Here is a 13,183-nt window from a genome sequence, read left to right on the forward strand (position 1 = left end):
AAGCTTGCTGAGGCACAAAGGGAGTCTGCTTGGCATGTTTAGTTCTCATTTTCTGACCCAAAGAGCGTAATTTAGATTGAAGAGACAAACTTTTCAGCATTAACTTCAAGAACAAATTTATTGTAAAATTTCTTAAATTGGGATCATGGAATAACAAAAGACAAAAATCACTATTCAAATAGACATTTCTTTAAAAGCTGAGGGCATAACACTTAATCATATTTCAGTAAAGCCATTTCTTCACGGAGCTGAGGTAAAAGGATATATTGCTCTCTGGTGATGCAACAATCCTGGGGAAAAGATTAGAGAAGATAGAGCAGAGGTTTTAAAACTGTTCCTGGCATTCCAAGCTTCATTTGTCCATTCAGTCATTCACCAAAGTTATATTGGATTTCTACTCTGAGATACTGTTCTAGCTACTGAGAATTCAATATACTCATATATGCATATGCACACTGAGAATACACACACACACACACACACACACACACACACACGCAAACACATTGTTTATATCCTAGTTTATAACTAGTTATAATATTAAATAGAGTTGATATTCTAGTAGGTAACAAATTAGGATAAAAATGTAGTGAAAACATATAGGATTTCAGTTGGAGGTAAGCACCTCTGAAAAATTTAAAGCTGAGAATGAGCACATTGGGAACCAATGTGGGATGCTAACACATAAAGAAACTAAGGCCAAGGTGGCTGCATCTTCTTGGTTACACACTTAATAGAGAAACTAAACTAGGACTCAAATCCAAGTTTTCTGCCTTCTTTTGCCTTTAGTGTGTGATTTTCAAAAATCATGTGGCATTAATACTGTGTTTCCCTGAAAATAAGACCTAGCCAGACCATCAGCTCTACTGCGTCTTTTGGAGCAAAAATTAATATATGACCCAGCCTTATTTTAATATAATATAAGACTGGGCCTTAATATAATATAATATAATATAATATAATATAATATAATATAGTATAGTATAATATAGTATAATATAGTATAATATAGTATATAACCTAACCTAACAAAGCATAATATAATATAATACATAATACCAGGTCTTATATTAATTTTTGCTCCAAAAGATGCATTAGAGCTGATGGTCTGGCTAGGTCTTATTTTCAGGGAAACACGGTAGTATGAAAACTATATCACAATTTTAGTTTCATTTATAAACCCAAATCATTCCCTTGAATACTGTCCTAAAATTTTTCTTGGGTTCTAGGAGCCAAATCGCACTAATTCTCTTGCCAAATTTATGTTCCGGAACACTGCTTTTATACTTTCATAGCGTGGTAAGAAAGAAAAATACATGTATGAATAACTCAGGAAGCAGAACATTTGGGGAACCGTTAGAAATACAACAGCACAATGTTCTGAGCGTTCTCACAGGGAGGGGACCACTGCATCTTCACACTGGTTTCAGAGCAGAGGAGGCACAGAGGAGCCTCCCCTCCCCAGGCTCTGGGAAGAGGAAGAAAATTAATTCCTGGGAAATGGAGGACAGTATGCCAGGGTGAAAGGTGCACCATGAGCGGGAGCAGCAAGGAGTGAAGAAAATATTAGAGACATTAAGGGAAAAAGAAGGACTATGGAGGGAAATTGTGGAACTAAGGCTAGAAAGATGTCTAAAGAATCTGGTCTTTGAAAACAAGGAGTCACTCAAAGGTTTTGGACTCTGGGCTAACGTGATCATAGTTAGTTAATGAAGACTGACCTACCAGTATTTCCCAATGGTTTAACAGCATTCCCAATAGCCACTAGAAGACCACATGTTATATAACAGTAAGTCCATAACTAGGATAATTATCAATAATGCTGTCTGGAGGGTGAAATTATCTCTAGAAATTGCCCTATACCTAAAGTAAGACTCAACAGATTGTGACAGTGACATAATTGGATCAAGAATTTTACCTGGGTTTCAGGCTCTTGTCCCTTTACCAGCACTTCTCTGCCAAGATTCTTTGAGAGAATTAAGACCAAATGCCCTGTGGCATCTGTTACATGTGATGAAATAACTTCTTTTCTCTCTATCTAGAGTGGTACTAGCTATCTATCATCCTTGTCAGAATTGAAAAAAAAAGTCACTCAAAGTATTGTTCAGAGCTTGATTTTTTTTATAGAATGGCAGATGTGAAAGGCTGCAAAGTTGATGAAATGGCAAGAATTCTGCAAATCTATATTTTTATGATATACAAACCTACATTTTTGACAGAACTACTGCTAAATCCTTGCAAATTTACTAAGGCGATCCTTACTGATAATTAGAAGACTTTCAAATCAGTTTCCTTATAGCTGTTGTGCCAGAGATAATTAGAACATATATTAACACTTTCGCTGTGACGTTTGTCTGTAGTCTAATGATATTTCTATGCTGCTGACTGCGGCGTTCAACCTAACCCCACGAGCTCAGTGTTCCAGAAAGGAAGTTTCGGAAAGCAGATGTACATTTTTCTATCTTTTTGTGTTTTTCAAGAATAAATAACAACAGGAAATTTTTATACTTTATAGTAATCATTTATTTTAATAAAATGTAACGCCTTAACTGCATTTACTTAAAAATATAAATACTGTAATTATTTTCTGTGGATTTTTGACACATATTGGAGAACAAACTTGAAATAACGCAGTGAAAAGGTTAAGGTAGGCTAGGTCAGTCTTGTTAGACGGTCTGAGCATGACAGAGGAACATCTTTTTGTACGAGGGGTGGAGCTCAGATATTGATCCTTATGCTAACAATAAAGTCTAAGGTTTGCTCATTTTTACCTCTAAAAAACCACTTTTTGGGGTGACTAGATAAATAGAAACAAACCTTTAAAATGAAAATATTCAAAGCCAAGTCTCTGGAAACAGATAACGTAGAAGCTAAAAATTGAGTAGTTGAATTGGATCTTTAACTCCTCCCAGTTCAGGTTAAAATATTTTTTATCCAGAAGTGTTTTAAAAAAATTTATCACTAGAGTCAGAAAATGCACTCATTGGCCTTTTAGGGCATAGGTTAATTTGAAATTATAAGTTACTTATGGATTCAAGTTACACTGGGATTTAGTGAATTTAGTTTATTTAGTTAGAACCACAGCTAGCCAGTACAAAATTTCATAAGATCACAAGGCATGTACAAAGGGGTAAGGGAGTGGGATATGGTCAAAGAAATTACACCTAGATAGTGTGATCATTAACTGAGTATGAATGTGAGGAAGCAAACGACAAGTTTAGTAGAAATTTGTAAGAACCTAGCCTAGAAGGTAAAGTTGGTTGAGGAGACTTGTTGTCAAGCTTGTGGGATTCTCAAGTCCTGTGTCCAGAAAAAATTTGGAAAGAGGTCAGATATAGTTTGGAAATTAAGTTGTAAACAATATCAAGCAAGGCTAGTATTATAATGCAATATTTGATAATTTTGTTTTTAAAGCATTCCGAATCTGACCTTGACAACTTGTTTAGCCTCAGGGATATGTACAGAACAGAAAAAAAATATTGACACCATCTAACTTCTTTCACACAAGAAACTCTAATGGAAAACTGGAATCTTACATAGTCAGCTGATGTTTGGGGCATCATTATCTTGAATGGATCATTGTAGGTAAATGAAATTTTACTTTTGGTTCTCAGGTTTTAAAATGCTACTTGGGCTTTAAAAGTGAGAAAGGATGTTCAAAGCAGAGGGAAAAAATCATAGGGAAAGACTCAGAGAAAGAGATGGTTCTAGTTTGAGTAATGGTGAAGGTGGATCTCAACTGAAATAAGAAAGAAGGAAGGAATTTTTGCATAGATGGAGAGATAATTAGTTCAGGCTTCAAAAGATTTTTAATGTAAAACTTAACTATATTTTTAATTAAAGACAATGGAATATTTTATAGGTGCTTGCTTATACTTATAAAGCTCTCCTGAAAAATACTAGTGATATGAATTTGGTTAAACTAATATTTTCATAGATGATTTTCTCAAGTTATATAATGAATATATTTCTTACCTAGTTATTCTTCCTTTGGGTTTATTGTGTCACACTGCGTAACAACAGACCTGTTACCAAGTTTCCCCAAAAATAAGACCTAGCCAGACAATCAGCTCTTATGCATCTTTTGAAGCAAAAATTAATATAAGACCAAGTATTATGTTATATTATATTGTATTATATTAGACCAAGTCTTATGTTATAGTAAAATAAGACCCGGTCTTATATTAATTTTTGCTCCAAAAGATGCATTAGAGCTGATTGTCTGACTAGGTCTTATTTTGGGGGAAACATGGTAATATCTGTTGTTTTTAAAAAGATACTTAATATTAGAAAGTGATCATTCTTCTATCTCATATTAGCACAATTTTCTGAAAAAGCAATATTCCCTGAACATTCCACTTCTCGTCTTTTTAAGCAGTTTCTAAGAGAGATTTCTCTAGAAAAGATTAAATTTTGACATGAGTCAGCTAACTCATAAAATTAAGTGAAATTTTTTAGACAGTTGCCTGAGATGCGATTTCCATTTTTTCTCTTTAAATCTAAAGCCAATGTTTTGCAGATTTTTAATTCACAGTACAAGCACCATTGATTTTAAATTCAAAGGTAAAAATCTGATTTTTATTAAAACTTAATATGCATCCCAGTCTATATGTTGTAAATTACTATTAGAATTATGATTCATTAATTATGCACCATAGATATTCTTTTGCAAATACATTTCTAATAAAAGTGCTATGATTTTTCAGTAAATATTTTATCTCTTGGGATATTTGTTTTAAATGGAGAGTAAATTAAATTTTGGTAAACATATCTATTACCTGTTGGGCAAGGATAGAATATAGATAAACTTGGAGAGACTGAGAAATTATGATGAATTGGATCTGAATTTTGTGTTATGATGTTGGAAACTTTCCACAAACATGATCTTTTTCTTTGTGATAAATACATGCAAATGAAATTACAGTCAAGTATTTGAAGGTTCATCTACGAATCCAGGAAGATGTATTGACTTTTCATTATGGTAACTTTGACTTACAAGGTACTAGAAGTCTATAAAAGGGTTTGTTTAAAAAAAAGAAATCTGTCATCTGTTAGGAATATGTCAATTGTCTAATGAAAATAAATATAGGATGTGCCAAGTTATCTATTCCAAACTTGGATTTCATTTCAATTAGCATTGTCTATCTTTTTTAAAAAAATGTATAAGGTTAGAATAGTCACTGGACATTTCCATGTATGAAGAATTTTCCTGCAAAGATAGTTGTCATAATCCTACTGTGTTTTCTGTATTCTGGGAGACATTGAGTAGGGATAAACTATTTACTATGGAATGAAGAAACTAAGCCCAATGCTTTGGCTTTCTGCCAAAGATGCTACAGACAATGATAAATGACAAATACATTACAAAGGGATTCTACCTCTAAGGGGCTGACAGAGATTCTAATTTTTAGTATTGCCATCACTGCCAAGAAGGATACTCCTTGTTTTCAAGTTCCTGATGGAAATACTGCCTATGCTGAAAAATCATTCTTGTTTTCTTTATCATATCTTCCTCATAGTGAGTAATTTCTGGTAAAATAATTTACTGAAATAAATGTGAAAGATCAAATTTATATGACATTTTTATTGGGACATATCTTAAAATTACCCTAAATTCAATAATAAAATAGATATTTTATAAAAATTTAATTTGTAAGCAATTTTTGTAATTTAACTATTATTTAAGGACTGTATATTATATATATTTCTATTTACTTTTTAAAAAATTCCTGTGTTGCTCTGCCTTGGTGGAATTGGGTCTCCATACTAGGAATTTTATTGCATGAAAAGTATCAGAATCTAAAATGACCTTGGTAGGCCAGCAGGATTTAATAAGATTACATTTAATAGACATGAGTTATGGATGAGTTCCAGGTTTTATACTTGATATGAAAAAAAATCAATTTCCCAAGTGCAAAATAAATGAGATAAAATCTGAAATGACTTATTTGACAGAACCTCAGGGTTTCCAGTTAACACTAAATGCAGTATGACGCAATAGTGCAATACTGATATCTATGTGATGGACTCATAGGTAGTATTAATAAGTTTGGTATAAAATGAAGAATGTGATATCTCACTTTACATTATACTGATCAGCTCTGGGCTTTGAAAAAAATATGGGCTATTCAGATCTTATTTATAGGAGAATAACCAAGAAAAAAAAAATTGTTTTTTAAATTCTCCTTTACATTTAGCAAAGTAAGGAGCTGTTAAGTACAACTTGACAAGGTCGGCCAAGTATCCAGATGTCCCAGGACATTAGCACTATGTAAAATCAAACCCATTTGATAATGAATTTTGAACAGCATGGGCATTTTACTTTTTTCTCTCTAGGTACTAAAGTTTTATTAAAGCTTCCAAATTCTGTTTGTTTCACAGGAGTCTGAACTTATAGAACTCAGAGAAACCATCGAAATGCTGAAGGCCCAGAATTCTGCTGCCCAGGCAGCCATTCAAGGGGCTCTGAATGGTCCAGATCACCCTCCCAAAGGTCTGTTTAGAAGGATTGCCATTTTATATCAATATAATAGTCATCTATTTTATTTACTAATTGGAGAAAAGCTGCTCTTACTCAGTGACCCTGACTTTTATAATAAGTTGGTACTCATGCAATCAGAATCCCAGAATTTCAGAACAGTAGCTGTCATTATCAAATCATTTTTAAATTGACCTTAAGCAATTTACTTCTACAGTCATATACACATTTCCCTTTACTTGATTTGCTGAAGTTGGGAATGGGGGCTTGGATAATACATTCATATCTGACTTCAAGCAAAACCAACCCAGTAAAGAGTATGAAAATCTAGAACTGTGTCAAAAAAGTAATCAAAATGGTGAAAGTAGTGGGGATGGGGAGGAACTTGTACTGGGTGGAGGCAATTAAAGGTACACTTCTTGTAGAGAATTTTAAAACAGAAGAAAATGCACTAAAAGTTGGTCTGCTTTTCATTTTTACTATGTTTCAGCAGTTCCAAACAATGTTAAAATAATTTTCTCTGCCACCACCCCAACCCCTCAGTTTGCTACTGAGAAAATGCTCTGTATCAATGTCTTATCCCTTTTTTTCTTTACATAAGTTCTACGTATTCATGTCCTAACTCTTTTCAATAGATCCAATATGTTCATCTCTTTACCAGCTTAAAAATCCTTTCCTAAATCCTGAATGCCTATCATCTCTCTTCCCATTTCCAGATGAATTCTGGGAAAGTTTTAATGGACTTTTTCAATGTCTTCAGCAGTCAATCACATGTCAGACCACTAGAGTGTTGCTTCTCTTCCCACCACTCCACCAAAACTGTTCCCTCTAGGATCAATAATGACTTATATGACACTAAATCCAGTACAACACTTGAAATTCTTATTGTATTTGACATGAAAACAGCATTCGCTACTGATGTCTATTTTTTCCTACTTGAAACATTCATTTTTTTCCTAATATTCATGACATCCATCTACATTCTTAGTTTTTCTTCTCCTCCTTTGAAATCTGTTTCAAGGTTTCTTTTGTATTTCTATCCATCTGTTAAATGTTGATATTTCTTAGAACCCAGTCCTAAGCTCTCTTCCATTATGATTTTTTTTTTTTTTTTTGCATTATGATTCTCTTCATTCTATCTAAAATTCTATACAAACTCTTCTACTCTAGCTTTAGTTATCATTTTTGTGTCAAGAACTATCAAATGTATTTTTCCATGCCTGGCTCATCACCTGAGTTACACATCTGTATGTCCAGCTACCAGAGAGAACTTCATTTGGTTATCTTTGGATGTCTGTTTGTCACCTTCAACATCTCCAAATTTGACCTTGTCATCTTCCCTCTCAGACCTGCTTTGTCTTTAGTGTTCCTTTCCTTGGCTCAGTGAATGGAAAGGAGGGTTTATAAATAACATTTAGATTTCTGGCTATATGAAATCTAAATGTTATTTATAAACCCTCCTCTCCTCCCTCAATAAATTGCCAAGATCTGCTGATTCCACCCTTTAAATATCTTTTGAATCTGTGACTTTTTCTCTGACCATACTATCAACATCCCTCATCTCTTCCCTGAACAATAATCAGAAACTCCTAAAACCTTCTTGCTATTCATTTTATACCACTTTACATCATTCTTTACACTGAAACTAGAGCAATTGTCCAACAGAATTTATCTACAGATATCCCATATTGCCTTTAGGATGAAAATACAAACTCCTTAACCTGACAGAATCTCTGTCTGTCAGCTTCATTTATTCAAGAAATATTTATTGGTTACCAATTATGTGCTAGATACTCTTCTAAACCTTTTATGTTGCATTTTTGTCACATCTTATAGCTCATATTTCAGTTACCCTGAACTTCCAATTCTTGAAAAGTTCTTTATATATTCTGTGTATTCTACTTGGAACTTTCTACCCTGTGTATTCAGCATAAAAACTTTGAGACTTTACAAGAGTTTGTCCAAATATGCCTCCTTTAACCTCAAGCTGCATTAGATCCCCTTGTAATATGTTTCTGGAAATAACTACTTCCCCTATCAACATTTGCATTACACTTTGGTGGCTTAATTTATTTAATGTTCTGCCTTTCCTGATCTATGGTAGGGTGTTTGTTTTGTTTTGGATTGGTTTTAATTCTAGTGGCTGTGATGATGCCTTGCACATAAAAGGAGCATATTCAAATTTTATAGAAAAGAATATTATTTTAAAAATACATTTGAATTTAAGTTTTAGGAAAACAATTATATCAAGTGAGCTATATTTAAATTGAAGGACAAACTATTTCTCTAGGGGCTACTGCTGTTAACAATTTAACAACTTTCCATATGGGGGAGTTGATTTATATGCTGCATGGAAAATTACTGCATGTTTAAAGCTTATCTTAGTGTTATAATAAAGCGGCTTATGTTCTAAGGCTTCACGTCGTAAATAGTTCCAGAAGGGATTTAAAAAGGCTTAATCCTTTCTTTAAAACAGTGCAAGTCACTGAAGTAAAACTTTCTGGACAGATTCCTTTTATCTTAGGTAACAGGTAGCTTAATGTATCTACTAGAATTAAAGAAACAGGAATTCCTTTGCTCAGAAATACGGGAGAGGAGCCTAAAATAAAGAAAATGATAGCAGTTAGTATTCAAATTGGTCAAGAAAGAAAAAAAATTCACAAGATTAAAAACTAAGACAAACAAAGAGTTGCATGTATATAGGGTATTTAGATTGCATTTTTCTAATATTAAAACTTAATATTACATCAGTGAACACAAACTGATCCTTATTATATTGACCATTGACATAGAGAAGAAAATAAACAGTCAGTTCGGCTTATTATGTATCTTTCCATGGGCTATTAAGGCAGTTGTATAGGCTGTAAATTTGTATTCTGAAATAATATTGAAATTTGGTTTTTGAGACCTTTAAAATTTATATCAGGTAAAGTTTTAATTTATAATCTTAAAATACATATTTAGAGTGAGGCAGCACATTTTTAGACATATCAAACTATGACAAAATAAGAAAACAATTTATTAACGTAACTTTCTACTTTATATTTGTGCATCACAAAGTCTGATAAATAATAGCAGTCTGTAATAGAAAACATTTATTTATTTATTTATTCACAAACATTACTTGAGCTCCTGCTATGTGTTAGGCACTCTATTCGATCCTGGAATTCAAAGATATACAAAAAGGGGCGGCCGGTTAGCTCAGCTGGTTAGAGAGTTCTTAACAACAAGGTTGCTGGTTGGATCCCTGCATGGGACACTGTGAGCTGCACCCTTTACAAGTAGATTGAAACAACTACTTGACTTGGAGCTGGTGGTTCCTGGAAAAACACACCTCAATAAATAAAAGTTTAAAAAATAAAAAGATATAAAAAAGGGGGAGTTCTGTACTCAAGGGCTCACAATCCACTGCAACAAAAGGTAATTTATGTATATTATGTATAACAATTATGACCTTATAACAAAATAATTATTATAAGGCTGAAAGGCAAAGGTAATTGGAACCTTTATTTATATTTTTCAAAATCTATTGTTGCCTTTTAAGTCACTACCTCTGTGCATAAACATGCAATAGTTTTTCCTTAAGATATACCAAGTACAATTCAACAAAACATGTATTAAATCGCTGTCAATAGTAAACGTTTTTTAAGAATGTTAGGCAAATATAGTTGTGTTGAATGATTAATGAGAATAAATGTATTCAACAAGTACTTGCTGTAATCTCTGCACGAGGCCCTGAATATAAAATGGTAAACAAAATAGACACAGTCTTTGTCTCGATCAGTTTTTAGTCTCTAGGAGAGCAGAAAATAAATGATTGTTATGATCGTTGGTGTGGCTGAATGTGCATACCAAAATAGTTATAAATTCTAAAATGGACAAGAATAAGTATCATAGAGAGCGACGGCACCAGGGAACCTACTAGAGGTGGCATAGTCAGGAAAGGCCTTTCTGAGATAGCAACACTTCAGGGGAGATCCAGGTATAATTATCAAGTCATATTGTAAATATTGAGAGAGGAGCATTCAAGAAGTCTCTAGAGACCAAAAATAGATGAATGCCTTTATGGAAAAAATACAAGGAAGGTAATGAGCACAGGTGAAATAAATAGAACCAGGTTGAAGAGATGAACACTGACCATATTACTGAGGGACTTTCAGGTCATATTTAGGAGTTGAAATGTTTTTTATTCTTATTAAAATGGGACTCTATTGAAGTCTTAAGTTAGGGAGTGACGATGGAGCTTTTCTTTTAAAAAGGTTTCTCCTTCCATCGCCACATATTTTACACTTGAAACCTATAAAATTTTACTAACCAATATTACCCCAACAAATTTTAAAAAAAGATTTCTCTAGCTAGTGTTTGTAGAATGGTTTGGAGGTGAGTAAGTTGGACAGCTATTCTCACTATAGAGCAGGTAAGTGATGGTGATATTAATAGTTTGAACTGGGGCAGTGGTGGTGCAAAGGGTGGGATGAGCAAAAGGAATGCATGAACAAACACAATTGAAATATGTGCTTTTAAAATAAGCTTCTCCATTGTTCGTATTCATTTGGTCCACCATTCTTTATTGAGCTCTATGATGTTCCTTGTACTGATTCGAATATTGTGCTAATCTTTATTGGAAATACAGTCACAGTTGAATTAATACCTCCAAAGACTACTTTTGACCTATGATTACAAGAATTTATCTTTTTCTTTTTTTGATTTAACATTCTATTTTGTTTTGTTTTTTTCTATTTTTTTGTAGATTTTTTTTTTATTAGTTTCAGGTGTACAAAACAGTGCAATAGTTAGACATTTCACCCCTCACAAAGTGATAACCTCCTCCCCCAATCTATTACCCCTCTGACATCATATATATCTATTACAATTCCGTTGACTGCATTCCCTATGCTATACTCCATATCCTGTGACTATTTATATTAAGTTATAGTCAACATACAATATCATTCAGATTCAGGTGTACAGTGCAGTGGTCAGGCATCTACACTGTCCATGAAGTGGTCTCCCGAATAAGACATGTGCCCATCTGATACCCTATAAAATCTTTATAACAGTATTGATTATATTCCACAAACTGTCTTTTGTATCTCCATGGCAATATTCTTTTTAACCTATCTTTTTAAAATTGAGGATTAATCAAAGTCAAAGACAATTTATGAATTTTGGATATAATAAAAACTCTGGAATACTTTAACACTTAATACATCTGCTCTATTTGTGAAAGTCAATCATTAGGGAAAAACTAGCAAATATACATCTTGTTCAGAAAAGGTTATAGCCAACTGCAGCAGAAATTTAAAACACAAATAAATTCCTACACCTATTTTTCTATTGATTATTAATATAATTTCTATATTAGTTGATTGATACTTATGCTCCTTTACTGTTGAATCAAAGCTATATATATATATGTGTGTGTGTGTGTGTGTGTATATATATATATATACATATATATATCGATATATATATCTTGATTTAGCTTTTGGTATTGGTAATGATTTTGGCATGCAAAAATAATGAACGTTCTTATCATTATTTTTAAAAAATATTTTAAGAGACCAAACTCTAGGGATTCTGAAAACATAGCTTTATTTTTTCCTTCCTATAAAATTTGCCAGCATGTTAATATCTTAATGGAAAAATTAAAGTACTTATTGTTATGCATATATATATATATATATATATATATATATATATATATATATATGAGTGTAAGGGTGGAGATATGTGTACACACATTGCATACCTCCATGTATACTCATTTATTATGTGTTTTGAAAGTAGCCAGTTACAATTTCATTGCCATGGGTCATTTTACTGATAAATAAATCAGTCAACTGGAAAGCTTTGATTTTATACTATTATTTCTATGGAAACTATTTGAAAGCTATGTAGTAATTTTTGACATCTTCTAAGTTTTTTTTTGTTTTGTTTTGTTTTGTTTTTTTCCTTGGCCAGTCTACATTGATGCTAATTACATATAGTAATTGAAATAGCCTAAAAGCAGATTTGACCTTAAAAACAATTTTATAAACTATTAGTGTCTCCATTAATACTTAACATCAATTCACTGTGAGTAGATACAATTTCAGTTTTAATAACCATAAGTAAATCTTATAACTGATTGTATGGAGTAAGTGAACATATTCAAAAAGTGACTAAATATAAAACGTTATCCTCTTTTATACATGTAACTAGAGCAGCACCATATGCTTTTTAGAAATAGAGAGAAGCCATAGACATGGCAGTTTAACACGTAGCTTTAGCATCAGTCCAGGTCTCTGGTTAGTTCCACTGATTTCCAGCTGTATAACTATGGACAAATTACATTTAAGGATAAAACTCATTTTAGTGGTTTACTTTAAGATTAAAGTTAGATATTCTCAGGGCAGAGTAAGCACATAATAAAAGCTAGCTTTATTATTACCTGTTGTTATTGTTACTGTTATTACTGTTCCAAGTCATCAACAGGAATTAGGGCTGTGATGGAAGAATTGCACCATCTTAAATATGTTTTCTGTTTAATGTGCAAATGCAGTCTACCCAAAATCTCTCTCTTAAGGGTTTTCCCCTCATTCGCTCTTTGACCTCGGTCACATTACTTAACTTCTTTGCACTTCAATTCCTCATTGTGAGATAAAGTACTTAGATGCCTTTCAAAGTTTGTTTTGGCTCTAACATGGTAGGGTTCTATGAAAT

The 13,183-nt window shown here is 32.8% G+C and overlaps 1 protein-coding gene across 9 annotated transcripts in view; it reads left to right on the forward strand.

Moving 5' to 3' along the window:
- The window catches only part of NAV3 (neuron navigator 3), a 772,754-nt gene that overhangs the window by 720,308 nt on the left and 39,263 nt on the right, over positions 1-13,183 (forward strand). For all 9 annotated transcript variants that reach the window (XM_074325380.2, XM_088800952.1, XM_019753171.3 and 6 more), the window contains one exon: positions 6,382-6,493. In XM_074325380.2, coding sequence (XP_074181481.2) covers positions 6,382-6,493 — 112 coding nt within the window. The remainder of the gene's footprint in view (positions 1-6,381; positions 6,494-13,183) is intronic.

This window comes from Rhinolophus sinicus, chromosome 1 (assembly GCF_057876585.1).
Source record: "Rhinolophus sinicus isolate RSI-liver-muscle chromosome 1, RSI-T2T, whole genome shotgun sequence".
Taxonomy (NCBI): Eukaryota; Metazoa; Chordata; class Mammalia; order Chiroptera; family Rhinolophidae; genus Rhinolophus; species Rhinolophus sinicus.